The 23,873-nt window shown below is 40.2% G+C and overlaps 1 protein-coding gene and 1 long non-coding RNA gene across 2 annotated transcripts; both read left to right on the top strand.

Moving 5' to 3' along the window:
* Positions 1-246: 246 nt before the first annotated feature.
* Positions 247-987, top strand: dctpp1 (dCTP pyrophosphatase 1). Its single transcript, XM_077605472.1, has one exon. The coding sequence runs from the start codon at positions 451-453 to the stop codon at positions 907-909; it is 459 nt and encodes a 152-aa protein (XP_077461598.1). The 5' UTR covers positions 247-450; the 3' UTR covers positions 910-987.
* Positions 988-19,780: 18,793 nt separating this feature from the next.
* LOC144076987 (uncharacterized) lies at positions 19,781-23,356 on the top strand. The gene is made up of 3 exons (XR_013300847.1): positions 19,781-19,912; positions 21,336-21,450; positions 23,214-23,356. It is a non-coding gene; the product is annotated as an uncharacterized LOC144076987 (long non-coding RNA).
* Positions 23,357-23,873: the final 517 nt, after the last annotated feature.

The following is a 23,873-nucleotide window of genomic DNA, read 5'->3' on the forward strand; positions in this document are numbered from 1 at the left end:
AAAAGATAATGTATGGTCGCGTTGACGCTGTATACACATCATAAAGTTGTATAATAGGATTAAAAAGGTGGTAACGTTACAAGAACAATGTAAGTCATGGCCGGAAAAAAAAATACACAACAAATGTGTTATTTTCTCAAAGATAGCAAAATATTGAGGGTGTTTTGACATAAGGGTGTTATCCATGAATATGTGGACTGCGGTGAAAACAAAAAAATAGTGAAGTTACGAGGGTAAAAAAAATGAAATATGACGTAAATAGTATACTATATACATTGGTTTTGGAAAGACCCTCCCGCGCATACACAGAAACTGGGGCGTGTAGTTTTTGAAGCACATGACGCACGTGAGCTAGCGAGATTTAAACTACAAGTCCCAAAGTGGTGTACTTCCGGTTTGACCATTGGCGGGAGCGGTCATAGCGTGGATTCCAAGGCAAAGCGTTTCAACATGATGGCAAGAAATGGACAGAAACTTGGAGATTCTACGGTGGACGGAACCGCTCCACGGGCCGGTACCGCATCGGAAGAGCGTTTCACATTTAGCCCGCAGCCGAGCGTAGAAGATATCCGTCGCTTGCAAGCCGAGTTCACCGACGAACGCGACTGGAACAAGTTCCACCAGCCCCGTAACCTGCTCCTGGCCATGGTGGGCGAGGTAGGCGAAGTCTCGGAGCTCTTCCAGTGGAAGGGCGAGGTGGCCGAGGGTCTGCCCGACTGGAGCGACTCGGAGCGGGAGCAACTCGCCCACGAGCTGAGCGACGTGTTCATCTACCTGGTGGAACTGGCCGAGAAGTGCCGTGTCGACTTGCCCCAAGCTGTGCTCCGCAAAATGGCCCTGAACAGACTCAAGTACCCCGCCAGCAAGGTTCACGGCTCGGCCAAAAAGTACACCGAATACAAGGACTGATTTTCAGTCGTTTTTGGACTTTTGTTCGTGCCAAACACGACTTCGGCTGCTGTTTTGACATCTTGAATGGACTTTCAACGTGCTCAAAGCTACTTTTTTTCATTTTAAAACTTTTATTATTGATATTATTTCTTGGTTCATGTCAAGGGCGACTTGTTTTGTATTACATGAGCTCGAGCTTTTGTTAAAGCGCATCACCCAAGTAAAAGTTATTTAACAAACTTAACCTTTTTGGATTATTGCCGTTAAAAGGTCTTTTTTTACACGACAAACAAGGTCTTCGATATTACCTTGTATATTCGCCTTTTAGATCTGAAACATTTTAGACAACGGCTGAGGGAGATAATTTTTTGGTGATGTCTTCGTTTGGAATTCCAGCTTTGATTTAAAAGAATAAAGACGATTTGGCGAGAAGAGTACACTACTTGTAATGTCATTTTTTGAAGACAGGTATTATTCCTTATGAAAACATTTTTCAATGACAATTGAATAGAATAAATATGAAGAATTAGGTTCACCATCATGAGATGTGCCCACCTTGGCCACCAGGCGGCAGTGCAATACTCTAGTCAAGTAGCCACAAGCCATTGTTTTCTATTTAAAAATCAAGACGTTGGAAACATACTTTTTGAATTATATATAGTGTTTGTAGTTAGACTTTTAAACGTATTCATAGTATATTTGTTGTATTTTAACTAAAAAATTAAAAACACTTAACTATAAAACAACTGTAGCCTATGAAACAAATTATCTGATTTCTGTAATCAATAATAAAATAGTTCAAGAATACTGAGTCAATTTTCAGGTAAGTTTTTTTTTAATTCTAGTACACATTAACAACAAAATATAACAATAATAACATTAAAGAACACATGAATGTAGTCATATAAAATGAAAGCTCAAGACTGGCATCAATAAATCCAAAATTAATCATCACTAATACAATAAGAGGGATTATATTTAGCCCCCAATGCTACATAGTTACCAACTTTTAGGGCAAGTACACCTTCAAAGTTCGTATCTACAAGAACAATAACAACAGGTATCGCCTTCATCCTGTAAAAATAATTGATAATTGTCTTTTGTGGCGACCCAGATGTCGCCTTTACAACCAGGATGCTAACGGCTAGCAGCCGAGTGCATTTTGTGTTATTTCTTTGCATTAAGCTAGCACATTTAGCAATTTTTTGAAGCAACCCTTTGCCAAAACTCCTAAACATGAGAGTCACGATCATCTGAGGGGAAAAAAACATCATAAAAATCATTTTGGCTGCTGCCAGAGAGATGTTTACTGCTCTTTGCCTCCGTGCTGATCAAAGCGTCTCACGCGAAAGCTTTTTCTGGGATTGCATGGGCAGCACGCCGGCCTCCATTTGCCATCTCAGAGTGACGGATGCCTGCTATTGACGGATCAAAGCGGCGTTCCGCTCTCGTTTTTGAAGCGCCCAAGCGACGAGGGGAAAAGTTCAATTAGGGAGCGCGACATTTGTCCGTAACGCTAGCTTAAAACGAGCAGACGACCAATCCATTTCAAGTGTCACGATGCAGTCAGTAGGTAAAACATTAATTCATTCATTTTCTGAACTTCTTATCTTCACAAGGGTCGCGGAGGGTGCTGGAGCATACCCCAACTAACTCCAAGCAGAATCGCAGGGCACAAGGAGACAAAGAGTGCTAAATTAGCCTAGCATGCATCTTTTTGGAACGTGAGAGGAGAGCGGAGTACCCGGAGAAAACCCACACAGGCCCGTGAAGAACATACAAACTCCACAAGTGGACCGACCTGGATTCAAACCCACTTATTGGTAAGTTAAATTTTAAATCTATATTCTAGTTAATACATTTTAAACTGTTTGCTTGATGGTGGTTAGGGCGTCGGCCTCACAGTTCTGGGGTCGTCGGTTCGATCCAAGCTTGGAGTTTGCATGTTCTTGTGTGGTTTTTCTCTGGGTATTCCGGTTTACGTCCCATAAACATGCAAGCTAGGCTAATTAGACGCTAAATTGTCACTAGCGGTGAGTCTGATTGGTTGTTTGTCTCCTTCTCCCCGCGATTGGCCGGCCACCGATTCACCGCCTGGTTCCCGTATCTCGCCGAGACAGACTCCGGCACCCCCTGCGACCGTTGTAAGGATAAGCGGTTCAAAGAAATGACGGAATGCTTACATAAAACCAATTCGGGGTGTCGCCCGCCTGCTTCCCAAAGTTGGCTGAGGTTCCCAACACACTTGTGAGAATGAATGAATGATTTTTTAATGATTATTTTCTATGGCCTTCACTTGAACCACAAAAAAAAATGTGAGAAATAAATCGCTGACGTGGTCCTGGCGGCGTCGATAGTGGCACGCATTGTACTTGAAATGCACTCCATCTGAATGGCCTCCAAGGCTCAAAGACACTGTTGCTACGAAGCGCTGTTGCTAGGGAGGAGGCGGTGGCGGTGGCGCCGTCAACAGAACCCCCCACCCCACCCCTCCAGATGCAGACCACCAAAACGGGGGAGCCCTTCCTCCTCTCGCCGTCAATCCGACGCAGGGGGAAAAGTCAGTAAAGTCTGGAGAAAATAGGGCAGTAAATATGACGGTTAGTCTGATTTTTTGGCTTTTTCTAGTTCAAGGGTGTCAGACTCGGGTTGGTTCGCGGGCCGCGTTAACGTCAACTCGATTTCATGTGGGCCGGACCATTTTAGATATAATATTTATATATATATATATTTTATAAATGAATTAAAAGAACTGGATTAAAAGCCCTGAATATTCTGTTTTTATAGATCTAAAACTGTTTATTTGAGCTTTTTAAATATATTTTTAGATTTTACAAAATGATTTTTGAACTAAAAACACAGAAAAAATGGATTAAAAAATGACAATTATTGATTTAAAAGGGGGAATATCGGGTAATTTAAAATACATCTATACTCTTCATTTTAATTTGATCCTAAAACAGAAAGTCGGCACTCATGATTTACTTTCCCGGGCCGCTCAAAATGATGCGACGGGCCAGATTTGGCCCCCGGGCCGCCACTTTGACACCTGTGTTCTAGTTGAACTGAAGCAGAAAGCGATTGGACATCCCTTCCTGTCAATGGCACTGAATGTTTGTTTGTTAAATTGGGTGGGGGTTGTCCTTTAAAACACTCCCTTTGAAGACATTCTTCAAATCCATCATCTTTGATTCAAGGTTGTCTTCAGATGCTTCAACGCAAACTCTGCCTCTGATTGGTCGTCTTCATTCGCAATTTCCTTCAACTGCACCTTTCTTTTTCCTGCTTGGAAATGCTGTCCTGATTCCAAATTCCCTCGGCACGCCGTTCCTTTTCACAATAAGAGACGTCCTTCAAACGGCAACCTTCTTCCAATGGCTTTTCCAAAGGTGTTCTCAATTGCAAAGTCCACCAGGTTTTTCAAAAAGGCTTCTTCTCCCGTTAAACGGCCTCTCATTTTTCACCGCGGTGGCTCATTTGGACGCGCTAGCGCCGGCCCAGCGTCGCCGCGGCCACGGGCCGGTTACCTAGCAGCGTCGGCGGCCGGTAGGGAACGCGTTGACGTTTCACTCCGGCATAGCGATGAGGCTGGCCGAGAAAGGAAAGCCCAATTTGCCATTGTGATGGAGTGCGGCGCGGATGGCGACCCGCCTCGCCTCGCCTCGCCTCGCCTCGCCTCGGGCGCCTTTGTCCACGCGCCCATTTGTCTTGCGGCATTTTTCTGCCCGGGTCATCACTCGGGCGCCACTTCCTTTTTTTTATTTTATTCTCTTTCATTCCCTTTCCTCACTCACCCACTCATTGGCCGGCTTCACTACGAAGGAGAAAACCCGAGAAAAAAACTCACAGAAATCAATCAAAAGTTCAGCGCTTACACTTTTTCCACAACGGAAAAAAAAACGTATTTTTTTTATTTCATTCATTCATTTTCTGAACCGCTTAGGGTCGTGGGGGGTGCTGGAGCCAATGCAGGTGTGTGTGTGTGTGGGGGGGGGTCGCCCGGCCAATCACAGGGCACAAGGAGACGAACAACCAATTAGTCATAGCTAGGAATAAGTTAGCACAGAATTAGCCTAGCATGCATTTTTTTTGGGATGTGGGAGGAAACTGGAGCACCCTGGGAAAACCCATGCAAGACCGGGGATAAAAATGCAAACTTCGCACGCTGCGGACCGACCTGGGATCGAACCCTCGACCCCAGGACTGTGAGACCAATCCGCTAACCGACTGGCTGCCTTTAAAGAAAAAAACAATAATATTTTTTAATTGTAATAGTGTCACTTTTAATTTAATTGTCATTAAAAAATCTAAAGAGCAAGAACATGTCAAAAAATATGTTAGTACAAGTTTAAAGAATCCATTAGAATAAAGAGAAATTAATTAAATTAGAATATATCAATAAAATACATTAATATGCTCAACATATTAAAAAAAAAAATATATTTTTTATAAATGAATGAAATATATAATATGTCCTTTTCTTTGTATGTTTAGAATAAAGATAAATGAATTAAATGAGTATGTATCAATAAAATAAATAAATATGCTCAATATATTTAAAAATAAAAAATATATATCCTTTTCTTTGTATGTTTAGAATAAAGATAAATTAATTAAATTAGTATATATCAATAAAATAAATAAATATGCTCAATATATTTAAAAAAATAAAAATAAATAAATAAAATATATATATGTCCTTTTCTTTGTATGTTTAAAATAAAGATACATGAATTAAATTCGTATATATCAATAAAATAAATAAATATGCTCAATATATTTAAAAAAATAAATAAATAAAATATATAATATGTCCTTTTCTTTGTATGTTTATGTCCACGATAACTCAAAAACGAATAAAGGCATCTTCAAACTTTCACCTTTGTAATATGAAACAAAAGATTCAATTGGGGGTCAAAGGTCAGAAAGGAAAACTTACGATAGTTAATATGATGAGGAAGGGGGTCAAAGGTCACAGAGATTAGCTCTAACTTTGAATTTGGAAGCTTAGGCGGAAAGCGACTCTCGTAGTAAGATAAATATGCAGTTTTTTTAATTGTAATTTTTATTTATGTTTTTCTCACCCCTAAGGTGACGCAAACCCAATTTATTCAATTCCTTAATGTATCGTGCGCGTTCTGGATTACGCGGTCCATCGATACGATTGGCCTCCGTTCCTGGAGAAGCCCCGCCTTCCCTTTTGAGCAGCGACACCCCGGCGTCCGCGGGGAGGCCGCCTTTAATTATCGTACACGGCGTCGTCTCAAATGACCTAATAATTGCTTTTCTCTCGCGCCGCGCGAGCAGGAAATTGAGTTAGGGATCGATGCCTTTGCCACATATTTCATCACTGGCGGGAAAAAACATCAAAACATCTGTTAATGGGAAACATTTTCACGCGCCGTTTGACGCCGACGGCGCTAGCTTAGCTCGGACGTCCGTCGCCGTCACGGCCGCTTGAACGCGATCGAGTCTCTTGGGTGGCCTGGATTGGACGTCTTAAATCTAGATTTAAGTGGAATAAGTGAGGGTGAAAAGGGCGCATCGTTATAGTTTTAGTGGAGGCGCTATTCTCCTGGGGCTTTGAAACATAAGGAGAACTACTGTAGAAGTGGAAAAGTCTTGGTATATTACTTTTTGGGAGGGGTGTATTAAAATCAAAAATACTTTTTATGTATACATTTATAACAGTTTATCTTATTATATGTAAAAAAATCATCTTTTTGATGATTTAAACCCATAAATATGAGGTGACATCATGCGAGTGTGAACAGGGTGCATCTTGATTTTCATTTTTTTATTTGAATCTCCTCAAAAGTAACAGAAACTGACTATTATAGAAGTGAAAATGTCTTATTTTTATCTTTCAGCATTAATTTTGGATATATTATTTGGGATGTTCATCCATTTAGTCAGGTTTTTAAAAAAAATTGTCAGGGTTTATTTTTAATTTATAGTCGATAATTAATATATACGTATTTATTTTTTATTTGGTTCATTTAAAAAAATAAAACAAATATTTAGTCATGGGAAATTAATATGAATTAATAATTCACCAATATTTCAGTATTTTTTTGTCATTAATCAATATATACATTTTTTTTATTTGGTTCATTTAAAAAAATAACACATTTATTCATGGGATATTAATATAAATTAATAATTCACCAATATTTAAATAATATTATATCTTCACATTTAACGTCAAACATGTCAGTGACATTTTTTGTAACATTTTCAACGCAGGTATAAAAATAATTATGATTGAAATACCCTGCCTGGAAAAACCCAGACCCAAACCCATTGAGCATGAAACCAACTTTAATAAAAAAATTCAAAATTCAAGTACATTTGAAAAACTATACAAAAAAATCTCTTTAAAAGAGCCATTGTGAAAAACGCCAATGTCTTGTGAGCCAATCGTACTCTGCCTAAAATCGGAGACACCCGGACAAAAGCCAGGGCGCCCGAGAGGGCAAATACACCCCCCCTTTATTGAAGGGGTGCCACCCAGAGGGCGCCGTTCCCACCGCCGTCCAACACGTCCCAGATGGGCCCAAAGAGGCCCGGAGTACCGTCATTGTTGTGAAATATGAACTGTATTTTTATATTTAATCATGCACCCTTCTGCACTCTTATGATTTTAGTCACTAGAATAGAATTTTTACTGACACCTACAGGTCAAGGCCTGTCATCACTTTGTATATACACACCCCTTTTTCTGGTCCCGCCTCCGCCTAAACTTCTATTAAATACTATAACCGACCAACTGGACGGCGTATCTGGATGGGAGGCCTCGAGGTGGTCGCTTGGCTCTGTCGAGCGCTGACCCCTTCTTAGGAAGGGTGGGGGCTAGCCAAGGGGGCTAGCCAAGAACAAAGGAAGCGGACCGAGCGGCGACCATTTTGAGAGCCATCGAGATGGGGCCTCTTGTTCAGATAACCTCCATTCGGCCGGGAGCTAAAAACTACCACGTGTTTTGCTGCTTCCTCTGTATAAAGATGATTGTCGAGGCAAACCAGCTTTGACATTTTGGTGCCTGAAACCCGAGATTCTTCTCTGCTTTCCGGCCACGGCAGATCGACAGAAGGATGGATGGCTTGACGTCGGCTACTCCGGCCTTGAGAGAGGGCGATCTGGCCTGCTGGCCCGGGAACAGATTACGAATTATCCTTTCGTACAGAGGAGGCACCAAAAAACGGTAAGGCACTTTTTAAAATTAATTTGTAGAATCTAACCCACCAAGTCCCAAAAAGAAAAGTTGCGTATACTCTTCTCTGTGTGTCGGAGATTCTTCTTTCTGTGTGTCGGAAAGACATTTTTCTGTGTGTCGGAATAATGTTTTAATAGTATACAGCACGATAAAAGGCTGTGTGTCGGCCATCTGCCTGGAAAGCAGACAAAATGGGAGGTAGCGCCTCCCCGCGAAGGGACTTCGAGGGTTGTGTTAAAAATATAGAAGAAATATATTGTCATACAGTGCCAAGATAATGAAAGAGCTCGATATAAAGAAAAAAAAAAAAAAGAAATAGAATAAAACTATAAACGCATGCAAGTAACCTTCATATGAATAGATATATATATAAGTACGCTATGACGCGTTCATAAACGATATAAGTATGATTGCCGCGAAAAATAGGAGTTTAATCGGCGAAAAAAGAATATTTGGACGGATAAAAATAAGTATTTAAGAGAGGGTGAATTGGAACAGGATGGTGGGGGGGGTTGAAAAGCAGACCACATGTGAGAGGAAAAATGGCCGAGCCCACAGACAAAGAGAAAAATGGCGGCGAGCCAACTGAAGTTAAAACTGCCTTTCTTCCCCAGCGTTCCACTAACCCAAGAAGATATATATATATTAGGCCTGTTCAACAACAGTGCCCCCCTTTGCTCAGCCCACTCTTCGTGCCAGGTTCCACTCGCAGAGGCCAGGAGCACGAGGGGGGGGATTGGGGGACTGGAATGCAAGAAATCTCAGGTTACATCTCACATTCCACACGATGAGCAAGGAGGAGGAGTGATGAAGAGACATGAGCAGAGAGAGTAATAGAAAGAAAATAAGACAGAAAATTGACAATATAACATATTAGTGACAAATTATGGGTCCTCTAATAAACACTGAAATTTATCATTAGGAAATGATTAAGAAATTGCTAAGTAGAAGGTTAGTTTCTCTAAATTTTAATTGTGGTAAGAGTGAGCTACAAAAAATGGCTCTTATATTAAATAAGCATAGTGCTTGGAGCAGAACAGCAATTCAACAAGTGCAATTTAGCTATCTTAGCAAATAGAGAGGGATTTGCGATTTAGACTTAAGGATTAGGAATCATCCAAATTATTAATGATATCAAACATGAAGACAATGCAGAAATGGCATTGATCCAAATTATTAGGTAAAATGTAGCTGGCAAGTTTAGATAAAATAATTAATTTAGGATAGGCATAATTTCGCTGAGATGCAATAAACATCATGACTTGTCACCAGTGCACGGGTGGCAATTCATTGTTTTGCCCATCAACAGGTGGAATATGTTTTAGCGTGGTTCATATTAATGACCATTAGAATATTAATTGCATTAGAATCGAACAATTGATGCCAACCAAACAACATTGACCTATTTCCTTTTAGAATGACTTGCCATGACACAGCGAAAGGTGGTTAGCTGCCAAGAAGCCCCAGGACTGGGGATGGCGCTCTTCACCAGTGATAAAAAAAATTTGCAGACCACGGATGTCTGAAAATGAGTGAGCGTGAATGGTTGTTTGTCCTTTTGTGTTTTTGATTGGCCGACCACCGAGATATGATCAATCGGTTAGGTATCAAGGTGGAAAATGATTTAGCAAATTGGAATCGATTTCAGAATTTGCCAATAAGCCGTTTCACGGATGGCAACGCCAAATTATGGAAAAATATGTCGTCCAAGGAAATTTTTAATGAAAAAGCAGCAGTACTCCAAATGTGAAATTTGAAGTGGAGAAACAAATCTGCTATGCGAAATTTAGGAGCACTGAGAAAAACAAAAAACAGACAGTGCTTGATACGAAATTCCAAAGTACTATTGATTTATTGTGATAATGGCATCCAAATTGTGTTAACAGAATAATTGACTGAATTGAAAAAAGGTTCCATATTTCGTTATGAAGTCATTGCGCCTACATAACGAGGTCAACCGGACAACAAAATATGGACATCCTATTAAGTAAACCATACCAAACGCCATTATTCACTATACGATTGGAACTAGAGGATGAGGCTAATCTGGCATAAAAGGAAAAAAAACTTTAAAGGAACACACTGAATTTGGGTTAGCAGGAGGAGACTGTGCTTCCTAACAGAAAACAGACTGGACCAACGGCGGTCCCGGGAGCCTGGGTGCTCAACACACGCGTTCCTGACCAAGAGCAGACATGAAAATAGCGGGATCCATTTTGTGCACTATAAGAAGGTTCTCTCAGTTGAAACGTTTATAGGAGACAGGTAAGATAAACTTTTTGACGTAATCAGACGAAATGGCAAGCACTCAAATATTGATCGGAAAGATTATTGCTCGGGGAGCGATGCTGTAAGCCATGAGGAACTTTTTATATTGGTTTTATTGTCTCCATAAAAAAATGAAAGCGTTTCAATTGAGACTAAACCTTCTTATAGATAGTTAAAGTAAACAATTGAGATTAGATTTTCTTACAGATTTTTAAAGTAAACAATTGAGACAAATCTTCTTACAGATTTTTAAAGTAAACAATTAGAGAGAAAATAAACTACAATGGATAGAAATGTTACTAGATTTTAATTTTATGCCTGACTATTGAAAAATATTGATTAAGAAAGTTTTATAGGAGATGATTGACAAACTCCAAAGACAATTGAATGTTACATTTGATAAAAAGACTACTAGATTGGGATATTTTGAATTTCAAACAACTGAGTTTAATATGCAACGCGATACACATTCTTAAATGAATTGGGACTTGATTAGTATGCATTTTATAAGTAATGAGTTTTAATTGCTTTAAAGGATACAATTATGCTACAATATTAACCTTGACAAACAAGGGGTGATTACAATTTAGTGGGTTCAATTATATTCAGAATTATAAATGTGTGCATTTTGTTTCTGAATATTAATTTATGTGAATCTAAACTGTTACAGAGAACGGGAAAGCTGTTTTCCTGAGGAGAAAGCAGCCTGGTTTACTTTTTGTGTTTTTCCTATTTTTAGTATGATTAGTTAATTTGTGTAATTAGAGGAAAGGGAAAAACAAATATGGTTCTTGATCTTAACAAAGAAGCAGTGATCATAATAGAATACCAGCTAGCATATTTGATTTTGACTGATAAGGCATTTAAATTTTCACAAACTATAGTGATGGAATAAGTAAGATTGTTGCGATTTTTATTCATTGGGGTATTAAGCCCAACAAAATAGCCGTAAGCAAATGTTAAGCACGTGTTGAAGACAACGACAGAACACAGCAGCTAAAGCAGCAGCGCAAACACTTACTGCACAGCATACACAACAACAAAACTGAGCCGATCTCAAGAACAGTCAGCAGACGAACTGCACACAGCTAAAGGCCTACCGTGCCTACCAAAAAATTATTCCAAAATTGAGCCATAAATGTCTCAAAAGGGAGGAAAAGATATGATGGACATCGAAATACCTACTTTTAAAATTTTTGAAGGAACTGTTTAATTTGTTATTTTGTTGATCTGTAAAGAACATGGGATCTCCAGAATCAGCTGGAGTAACAATGGAGCTAATTTTGCAAACAGCATAGTGCAAAACATGGCAAAACACCTAAGTAGAGCGAACAAATGGTACGATAAAACCAAGGCTTGAGAAACCATGGGGGAGATAAATAAGCCATGGCCAGAACGCCTAACACTGGCCAAAACGTATATGAAGATAGTACCAACTAGCTCGGGATTAACAACTTTTGAGATAGTTCATGGAAGACCATTCTAACTTCCTCTATGGGAAGAGTAACCATGACGAGAGACTAAGGAAGGAGAGAAACTTATCCAAAGAACATGTAAGCTGCCGTGATCTTTTTGTCTATCTTGCAGGAGGTGGTGAAGCCAGGTGACTGGATCCTGATCCGAGTCATAAAAGGAAGTCCTGGTTCTCTCCACGATGGGAAAACCCATTCGTGGCCCAACTCACCAACCTCCACAGCAGCAAAGATCACTGAAAAGTCAAAGTCGATTCACCAAGGTCGGTTCAAGGTCGTTCGAGACAGGTGACTCTGAGTGGACCAAGTCGGACGGTGTCAAAACCCTTGTCCGTGAAGAAACTCATCTGACGTCTACTCACCAGCCACGAGCACCCCTCACTTAACCCTGACCTCCCATAGACTTTGCACCTCTATACAGAAGCCACAGTGAAAGCTGTTGCCACCCACATCACAGTGACTGGACTGTCAGTGACTGCACTGTCAGTGACAACCTGGGCGTGTCTGAACGCCCCGCCCACAGAGACTCGAGTTGGAAAACAAGTGCAGGAAACGTCCTGCCTCATCACTGGAAAGGCAGAGCCAAGCGGTCCGCTCTTGGATGGGGACCCAACCTACATCAACATCGGGGTTCCCCGCAGCATATTAGATGAGTATAAACTCGCTGACCAAATTGCACGACTCCAGAACAGGACGGAGGAAGTGTTTGCAGCCATCCATGAACAGAGCTGATGGCCTTCCAGAACAGAATTGCTGTTGACATGCTCCTGGCAGAGAAAGGTGGCGTGTGCTCCATCTTTGGCGACCAATGCTGCACGTTCATCCCGAACAACACAGCAGCTGACGGGAGTTTAACCAAGGCCCTGGAGGGTCTTCGATCCCTCAACAGCAAGATGAAAGAACAATCTGGAGAACTACTATGAAGAAGACGTGTGGTATAATTTCATGGTGTTCCAGAAAAAACTGATTGTTGCGAATGAAAGTTGTTATGTGTGTAGCCGTATACCCATTTCCACAGATCCTGACATCCTGAATTCACTGGGTCGAGGCGTCACATTTAAATCTGCAGTCGTGCAGATGGTCTAAGATGCATTCCTTTTAAGGGGAGTGAACATAACAGTAAGATATCAAAATCAGTGCAAAATCAGTGCAATTCAAACCACGTGATTCAATCTGGGGCGATGATGTTCCTGTTGACCAAAGGTTGTGGTCCACCCCCCCCCAGAAAATCATGTGTAAAGACATTGAGCTGTTACATGACTGTTCATTAACCAAACTGTCAAGGCCCTACAGGGTATAGCAGATGATTTAAAAGCCTTTAGGGAAGTTGCAGGACTGATAGTCCTGGATCTGATAACAGCCAAAGATGGAGATGTGTGTGCCATGATGGGAGAACACTGCTGCACCTTCATCCCAGATGAAACCAGTACATTACTCGTGCCGTAGCTGAAATAAAGGCCCTAGTCAACACCATGGCCCAGGATCATTCAGCCGTAGGTGTATCATTGTGGTCGTGGTTAATAACCGGGTCATGATTCTCAATTCTGTTTAAAATTGCAACCTTGCGGTTTTTGCTACTGTTCTGTATTTTTTCTATGTGTGTAATCCCCTGTATGAAAGTTATGATTCAAAACACAATCCAGCACACGCTAGTAGCTTATAGTGACACAGTATCACCGCATGACAGACCATACTGGAGATTATCGCATTCTTTCGAACTGTGACGAGTCCTCTATGCAAATGTGTTTGTCTTGATTTAAATATTGGGTTCGCTCATTAAGAGGGACGTAGAGGAATTTTTACCACTGATTACATCATTTCTCGCCTCTGCTTTGACATGTGATTTTGTTGTTTTCCATACCCTGTTGAGTAACTGTCAATGATATTTGTATTCTAGAACCTGGAGGGGAGGGATACAAATTGATATGTTTAATGAAAATTCTTTCAAGTTACAACAGGGGGGAAATGTGAAATATGAACTGTATTTTTATATTTAATCATGCACCCTTCTGCACTCTTATGATTTTAGTCACTAGAATAGAATTTTTACTGACACCTACAGGTCAAGGCCTGTCATCACTTTGTATATACACACCCCTTTTTCTGGTCCCGCCTCCGCCTAAACTTCTATTAAATACTATAACCGACCAACTGGACGGCGTATCTGGATGGGAGGCCTCGAGGTGGTCGCTTGGCTCTGTCGAGCGCTGACCCCTTCTTAGGAAGGGTGGGGGCTAGCCAAGGGGGCTAGCCAAGAACAAAGGAAGCGGACCGAGCGGCGACCATTTTGAGAGCCATCGAGATGGGGCCTCTTGTTCAGATAACCTCCATTCGGCCGGGAGCTAAAAACTACCACGTGTTTTGCTGCTTCCTCTGTATAAAGATGATTGTCGAGGCAAACCAGCTTTGACAATTGTCCGCAAGAGTGCTTTTTGTTGCGGTTTTCAAATTCTTGCGCCTTTTCTACGTGTTAATGAGCACATTTGTTTCGCGGCTCCAAAAAGAAGCGCTCCCGTAAAACACTCTCCAGTCAATCATACGGCGAGGGCGTGTCCGGAATCACCAAGTGCTTTCGTGGGGACAAACCCGTCTTTTGTGGAAATTGTCCAGGCTGAATGGAACGTGAATGGAATGGACGCCAAATGCCGCGGAAAAAAACCCACACTCCATTTAAGGGAACGACGAGCACCAAAGAAATGGAATTTTGAGACATGAGAATTTATTCATTCATTTTCTGAACCGCTTATCCTCCCTTATAAGGGTTGCGGGGGGTGCTGGAGGATAGCTCAGACAACCATGGGGGACAGCCAATCGCAGCACACCAGAAGATAAACAACCAATCATTTATAACTAGGGACAATTTAGGACCCAGTTATTCTAACATGCATGTTTTTGAATTGAATTGAATGCCTTTATTGTCATCATATAAAGTAGAATGAGATTTAAAGATTGACCATAAAGTGCACACATGAATAAATAGTCATAAAAGATTTATTTGGAATAAAAATGAAGTGTGGTAAAATAAAAAAGTGACTAATGTAGTTAGCAGCACATAGTCAAGCTAGCTATGTGCTTATGTCTAGGAACCATTTAGCATCCAGTTAGCCTAGCATGTTTTTTAATTGAATTGAATGCCTTTATTGTCATTATATAAAGTAGAATGAGATTTAAAGCTTCACCATAAAGTGCACACGTGAATAAATAGTCATAAAAAAAGATTTATTTGGAATAAAAATATTTGGAATAAAAATGTAGTGTGGTAAAATAAAAAAGTGACTAATGTAGTTAGCAGCACGTGGTCAAGCTAGCTCTTATGGCTAGGAACAATTTAGCACCCAGTTAGCCTAGCATGCATGTTTTTGAATTGAATTGAATTGAATGTCTTTATTGTCATAATACAAAGTAGAATGAGATTTAAATATTCACCATAAAGTGCATAAGTCAATAAATAGTCATAAAAAGATTTATATGGAATAAAAATGAAGTGAGGTAAAATAAAAAAGTGACTAATGTAGTGAGCAGCGCATAGTCAAGCTAGCTATGGGGCACAAGGAGATAAAAAAAACAACCAGTCAGTTATAGCTTGGAACAATTTAGCACCCAGTTAGCCTAGCATGCATGTTTTTGAATTGAATTGAATGGGTTTATTGTCATTAGACAAAGTAGAATGAGATTATTTTAGAGAACATGCAAACTTCAAACAGTGAGGACCCATCTGGAATCGAACCCTCGACCCCAGAGCAGTGAGGCCGACACGATAACCACTCTCGCCAGGCCGCCCATTATATAACATTATGATTCATTTAAAAAAATAACGATAATGTTAGCAGTATGTGATCAAAGTAGCTAGCTATGGTGTTTTAGAGAACATGCAGAGTCCACACAGTGAGGACCCATCTGGAATCGAACCCTCGACCCCAGAGCAGTGAGGCTAACACAATAACCACTCACCCGCCAGGCCGCCAACTATATAACTTTATGATTTATTTATTTAAAAAAAAAACGATAATCTGAGCATTGGCATGACGAGTCAACGAGTCGACTACAAATCAAATTCTTTGTGCGTTTTTCGTACGTGTCCGTGTTTGTTTATGTCCGTCCGTCCTGCAATTTTGATGCACGGGCCGACTTCAATTTCCCTCTTTTGGGATTCCAAATTGGCCTCTACGCGATAAACGTCCTTCCCGGAACGGAACGCTTAATCTTCCGGACCCCCGGAGTCGGTGGGAGCGGCAGAAGCGCTTTGCTTCCATCTGCGGCGAGCGGAATTGATTGGTCCCTCTCCTGCCCGTCTTTTCCGCCACGCTCGCCTCGCGTGATTGAGGTGCAGCCTAATGACGTTCCCGGAGGCCAGGTGCGCTTGGGGGTGCCGTGCGAGCGAGATAACTGAAAATTGAATCCCGCCTCCCCTCGAAAAAATGCATATAGGGGAGGATTGCAAAAGGGAATTAACATTGGCTGCTATTGAGGGGGGGTGGAAGAGTGGTTAGCGCATCGGGCTCGCAGTTCTGAGGTTGTGGGTTTGATCCCAGGTTTGGGCCCTCACTGTGTGGAGTTTGCATGTTCTCTCCAGGCTCGCGTGGGTTTTCTCCAGGTACTCTGGTTTCCTCCCAGGTCCCCAAAACATGCATGCTAGGCTAAGCTAGCTGGCTAACAGTCTAAATCAAGAGTGTCGAATTTGGATTGGTTCGCGGGCCGCTTTAACGTCAACTTGATTTCACGTGGGCCGGATTTTAGATATAATATTTAGATTTTTTTAAATAAATGGATTAAAAAAACTGGATTTAAATCCCTGAATATTCAGGTTTTTATAGATCTAAAACAATGTTTATTTTAGCTTTTTATATATATTTTTAGATTTTTCAAAATGATTTTTGAACTAAGAACACAGAAAAAATGGATTAAAAAAATGACAATTATTGATTTAAAAGGGGCAAAACCAGGGAATTTAATATACATCTATACTCTTCATTTCAATTTGATCCTAAAACAGAAAGTCGGCACTCATGATTAACTTTCCCGGGCCACACAAAATGATGCAGCGGGCCAGATTTAGCCCCCGGGCCGCCATTTTGACACCAGTGGTCTAAATGGTGTTAGCGTAAATGCTTGTCCTTTGTCTCCTCGTGCCCTGCGATTGGCTGGCCATCGATTCAAGGTGTCTGTAGTTTGTTGGAATAGGCTCCAGCACCCCCTGCGACCCTTGTGAGAATAAGCAGTTCAGAAAATGAATGAATGAATGAATGCCATTGAGGGTGAAAGACATTGAATTTGCGGCAGTAAAGCGAAAAGAAAGAGGCGCGCTTTCAATGGCCGATATAGCGATCGATAAAAAGCCTCTTCGGCGCCGCGGCGTCACCGACAAGTTGGCGGTGTCAGCGGCGCCTCCTCGTTACGCCGGCGCGGAAATGTCACTAGCTAGGTCTTAATTAGCATCTTCAATCACAGGAGGCAGCGCGTGAGCCTTTTGGCATTTAAATGCGGCGCTCGGTCGCCAGTGGAATCACAATATTGCGGATTTTTAAGCATTTAGTCGTTTATTTGTTGTGTTATTTTGCCTATAATTTATTTGTTTATTAGTAGCTGGTGTTTGAAAATATATTTACGCTCTGTTAAACAATTAGCGCTGGATTAGCTCGGGGAAAAATGCATGATTTGGAATGAGAATTTGTTTGTCATCAGCAAACTTTTTTGCAGATATGCTTTAAAATGTCTTATTAAATGTTGAGTGTTTGATATTTAAAATTTTCAAATTGAAGCACTTGAAAATGATGATAAATTCTTTTTAATTTTATTATTATAGATGCATTTAAATTGAAAAAGAATAATTTAAGTAGCTATCTCATTCCAATATGACGTCGGCTTGCAATGCTACTTGTATTAGGTAGCATATATATTTTGAACGATACTTTTGAAATATAACCAAAAATATTTCATGTTGTTTAAAGTAGTAGTTAGTTAATAATGGAGTAAATTTAATTTATACAAAGATACTGGCCTTTTTTCCCCACAAAAATCTCCTGTCCTATCATCTGTCAGCTTTTAAATAACTCCAAACAATCTCTTCGTGAAATATTGCCCACTCCAAGACCCAAATCTTTTTCGTTTCCATCTCTTTGCCATATTTCAAGTGCCGGCCTGCCATAAATGTCCCATTTCCCGTGATTGACGGGCGGCGTTGGCTAATTAGGATGCTTTTACGCTACGCTTTTCCACGTTAGCCCACCTTTGTCGCACAGGTAAAGATAACGGCGGTGAGCGAGGGAGGAAACAAATCACATCCACTTAGAAAAACAAGCAAACAGCGCTCGTGGCTTATCTCGAGTCGCATTAAGACGAGGATGGAATGATAAGCGAGGCGGCTCCAAGGCGGGAAGAAGCGCCAGTGGGTGGGCCGCTAGCTGCTAGGCGGCCGGGCAGGCGGACGGGCAGGTCGGCAGATGGGCTTTATTGTCTCGTGATTTGATTTGCAAGCCTTTGGAGATGGCTAGCTAGCATCTTTACAGTACATTTCCCGGTGGGAAGGGGGAGGAGCTTATAAGCGGAAACTTTATGTGCTGGGAAATGAAATGAAACAAATAAATAAATGCAGATTAATACGATTTTTAAGGAGTACAAACTCAAATAAAGACCAAAAACAGACGAAATGAATATGGGAATAAATACGGAAAAAAATGTAATATATAAAAAAAAAACAAATGATCTGAATGTAGAAATAAACGGAGAAAAAGAAATCTGAAACAAATGAAAAATCTTTTGTGTCATTTTATGACCACTTTATCCATATTAGGGTCGCAGGGGGTGCTGGCGCCTATCCCTATCTTCAAATGAAAAATGTAATAATTATATAATGTATAGACAAATGCATCAAAATGTAAATAAAGGAATTTTATAAAGAATTAAAATTGGATTACTTAAATTATAACGATTACATTTTGTAAATTATTTTATATAGATGTTTGTTTATTTAATTTTGGTTCCTCTATATATTATTGTAGGTTTTTCTGGTGATATGATGATTTTGATGTTATCCTAATATATCGAGCCACTTTTAATTTTCTGGTTTTCCCATGATAATCCATTTTATAATCCATTAATGTTTAAAGAAAATATGGTAAAATAGGTTAAAAAGTTCTTGAATCAAAATTTGGTTTATTCCATTTTGAATAACGCCTTCACGACCATTGACAGCGACTAACGCCCAAACCATATTCGCCGTAGGTCCAAGCCCCCCTCGGTATAAATTGGACGTCTCTCACCGTCAATGGCAGCCAATGATAAAAAATAAAGCAAATATAGCCGTAAACTCCAAAAGGGTGAGTGAAATATTTTCACGATGCCGACAAAATGATAAAAGGTCTTTTCGCCATCCTCGGCGGCGGGATAAACACATATTGCGTCTCCATAAAATTGACGGATGGGGACGCGTTTTTCGATTTTCCTTCCTCTCAGCCAAGCGTTCATTAGCACCAGAGATGGGGATGAATCAAGCTTTTATGCGGGCGGAGGAGGCTCCCAGGAGTCGCACGCCAGAGTTAAGACGGCACCCCCGGAGAGTGACGTTTGATCCCCTTAAAATGACATCATCACAAACCGAGGTTCAATCAAAAGTTTTCTAGCTTAAAGTCAACAGCCGATGCACAAATAACTCAGCCACATGTCTCCTAGTAATAAGCTAATTTCAATTTAAACTAACACAAAATCGCCTTTATTCTGTCAAAGTCGCCCCTACCAACATGGCCGCCCGGATGACGTGTTGACGTTTATGTCAAGGTCATTGCAAAGCTGATTTTCGGCCATTTTGAGGTGATTTCCTGTTAACCTCTAGTATGGATAAAAATAAACGCTGAATATGGCTCCGATTTACAAATTGAGCATTTTAAAATTTATACGATTTTAATGACTGTATTTTAAAGGATTAAATGCGTTTTAGCTCCTTTATTCTAATTATGTAAGTTTAAAGTCACGTTCGTCTGTGAAAAGCAAACCGGAAGTGGTACCGTTTTTGACTTCCTGTTTGGTGATGGTAAACTATCAAATGGGCAACGCCACGAACTTTAATCAGACAGTACGTGAGTATATGATTTATGTGTTATAATTGGAATTAGTTTACATCATTCGGTTGATATAATAATGTTGAATACTGTTAGCTTGCACTTGGCGTTAGTGCTAGCTAGCGATTAGCATTACGAGCTAACGACCTTTAGCTACGAGCGCGATAGCTCGCTAGTGATTAGCATTACGATCTGATGACCTTTAGCTGTGACCGCAGTAGTTTGCTAGCGTTTAGCATTACGAGCTAATGACTGCTAGCCACATCTCGTTCACTAATATGTGGTATTATTGTCATTTTTTCTATTAAAATAATTAACCACTAAGGCGATGGTGCATTCTAATAAACCTCCTATTCAAATGCAATTCATGGCCATTTAATTTATCAGAAACTATGAAAAAACATGTTAAATAGTAAAATAGGGTACTAAATACAAAATAGGCCCTTGTTGATATGACCTAAAAACAATTTTTGGTTAACTATAGCTTAATAAATAACTATTGTACCATAGTTGGAGATCAGAATGTATAAGCCCAGTCAAACTAGGAGATAAGTGTGACTTGTAGTTTGGAAAATACGGTATTTGGGCAAAAGCGAGCAGTTGGAAGAAAAAGCGCAGATGACAGCTGACGCCGGGGGCTCTTTGCTACACTTCACAGGCAGCCGTCTAATTACTTTTCTTCCTTACTAACTAACGAGGAGTCTCAGAACAGCAGGGGGAACAACAAATATCATACAGCCCAGGCTTAATCCCCCCACATGGTGTATATGCTCTTTGATAAACAAATTATTAAATCAGAATCAAAAGAATGTCAAGCGGCAGATGATACCGAAGGCGTGTACGGCGAGACCTCATTAAAATGGCTAATTTGGGCGTTAGGGGAAAAATTCTGAGAGAATTGATTACAACTTATACTAGGCTTGGGCGATATGGCAACAATGATCGCCATAAAAAAATGATCAGTCTTTCAATAATTATCACAATAACAATCTTTTTTTCTTTCAAATTTGAAACTTGTATGAATAATTAAAAAAATATTCATATGAGTACGCTACCTTATTTCATAAGAAAAGGGAATATAAAATAGGATGATTTTCAAAAGTATTTTTTTGTTCTGTTATGCAATAAAGATAAGACAACTCCCTCCTTACACTATGAAAAGTAATGAATAATAAAATGTGCAGACATTTTCTCAGGCGTCTTTATTTTTAGAAATTTGCCTTCAAACCAAAATTGCTAACCATTCTAAAAATAAGCTTTGCCTTATCATCTTTTTCGTCAAATTTTTCTGGAACTAGCGTTCTCGTCGCATTAGCGACCCTGTTCTCCGTGGTGTTCAAGTAGTGTAATTGCAGCTTAAATGTATCAAATATCGAATGTTTTCATCATTATTGTTGACAAAAATGATTTGATGATAATTATGGTTTTATTGCTCAGGTATAACTTTGGCACTGAAACCAAGGAATCATGACCAGCCTTCAACATCGCTGCCGGCCCTCCCGGCGAAGCAGGATTGGACGTCCATCGCCGTCAACGGCAGCCAATCACTTACGTAAGTCCCCTGTAAGGGTTTAAAAAAAAAATCCTAATTCTTGCAAAGGGTTAACGCAACTCTGGTTGATGTGAATCCGTATGTTTTGCCAGAGAGTGGCTTTGCGTCCAATTACTTCCCACGCACGCAGCTGTCGGTGCCACGGCACCCCAATTTTGTTCCACGCTTTAATAACAAGTGTGTACAGATCAGCACATATCAGGCTCTTTCGTGGAAGCAAAGTTTTTATTAAAAAATAAACCGTTTTGAGAGTTAGTCAGGGATTTTAACCTTCACATCAGAGAAAATTAAATGTAAACAGAGAAGCGACATTTTTTTAAAAAAAATCCATGCAACTAGCAGTTGGGAAAAGTAGCCAAAACGAACAAACAAAGTAACCAACTCCAGTTTCAACAATATATGGCCAATTTAGCTGCCATCCGGCTAACATTTATTTACCAACCAAACAATTGACTGACTCGGCAACTACTCGATAAATAAACTACAGTCATTTAGTTTGACAATGAGCTAGCCAATCGTAGGACAGATTCACTAAGTCAACAGGTAACAACAGAAAAAAAAGGAGCAACCAACAATCTTTTTTGACAAACGGATTAGCTAAACGAAGCGAGGAAGCGACAAAACCATCGCAACGAAACACTTTTTTTCCGTCTGAAAATTTGCTCGACGACAACCGCCCGAGCGGAAAACTCGGTTCCGCTCCGCTTCCCCTCACTTAGACCACTTTCCGGTCTAGCGCGGACGGGCGGATGCAGTTCATTGCTTTCCCTCGCCTCCGTACCAAAAAAATAATAAAATAAATAAATCGCTCAAAAGGTCAAGGTAGCGCCGTAGTTCCACTCCCGTCCTGCAGGTGTCAGTAACGCCACCCGCGTCAAGTATTTCTTTTCACCAAGCCGACTGTTAAATGACCTTGCGCGCGCGAAGCTCACGCCTCAGCACGCGGTTGCCGCTGACGGCGACAAATTGGGCCACGAGGAGAAAGCGGAGAGCCAGGTCTATTTTTAAGGCGTGCCGATGCAGCGGCGGCGGGGGTGTCGTGGTCCGCTGACAATGCAAATTAGTTGGCGGCGGACGTCGGCGCTAAGACCAAATTCAAGTGAGAGTGGGTAGATTCTCGGTCTCGCAGTTCTGGGGTCGCGGGTTCGATCCCAGGTTGGTCCTTGCCGTGTGGAGTTGGCATGTTCTCCCTGGGTTTGCCATTTTAATGCACTTTAATGAACATTAGGAAAAAAACAAACGGGGTCAACCAAAATTTGAATTGAATAATTTTATTGTCATTATACAAGTATAATGTAATTTAAAGCTTCACCATGAAGTGCACAAATAACAACAATCAATAATCAATAAATCATTTGTTAGAAAAAAAACAAAAAAAACGGCGTCAACCAAAATTAGAATTGAATTGAATGATTTTATTGTCATTATACAAGTATAATGAAAATTAAAGCTTCACCATGAAGTGCATAAATAACAACAACAAATAATCTATAAATCATTTGTTAGAAAAAAACAACAAAAACGGGGTCAAACAAAAATTGAATTGAATGATTTTATTGTCATTATAACATAATGAAAATTAAAGCTTGAAATGCACGAATAACAACAACAAATAATCAATAAATCATTTGATGTTGTCGCGAGAGGTTTGAAAATCACATCACGTCGCCACTCGGCACGACCCTGATGCTTCGGGGGAAAAATAGATTGGTCGGTTTTCATATGGGGGCGCCTTACTCATTTTTCTCTTTTTCCCCCCCCAGGCTTTTTTGCTTCAGGACGTGGTACACCTGTCCGAATCCGGCACCCCGATGAATAAATGATGACGACGTGAGAGGCCCGCCAAGGTCAATGGCGAGTGCAAACATGACCTTCAGGAAGGAAGTGCGTGTGTCAGTCGAGTGGCATTCCGGCGACTTCAACTTTCAGTGCCACAGACGCTGATAAACGTCCACTTGGGTGAGTACTTGATTTTTTTTACTTCTATTTACTGAAAGTGATGCCATCTTTAAAAAATAGAATTCAAGCAATTGTGCGAAATAATTCCAAATTGTTATTGCGTTGAAAAAAAGTAAGTTTTTTACTATATTTTCTGGTTAAAAACGTTTTCAAATTCTGAATAACCCAGTACTAAATTCACGTATTTAGTCATCTAAAAAAAAATACCCCATTTTTTGGAAAAACGAAAATTTAAAATTTAGTTGGAAAAGAATAGCATCCAATTTTTAAATTCGAAAAGCCTAAAATTAACAAATTTCAGTTATACACGTATTGTAGTTTTCTTTTCTAAAAAGTATTGTAACCCCCTTAAATAAATTTGCTTGATCATTTTAAAGTCATAGCCAGATGAAAATTGGAGAAAAACGAAAATAAAATCTCAAATGCATGTGTTTGGTCCCAATGAACAAAAAGCTACATAAAAC

This window comes from Stigmatopora argus, chromosome 7, assembly GCF_051989625.1.
Source record: "Stigmatopora argus isolate UIUO_Sarg chromosome 7, RoL_Sarg_1.0, whole genome shotgun sequence".
Classification (NCBI taxonomy): Eukaryota; Metazoa; Chordata; class Actinopteri; order Syngnathiformes; family Syngnathidae; genus Stigmatopora; species Stigmatopora argus.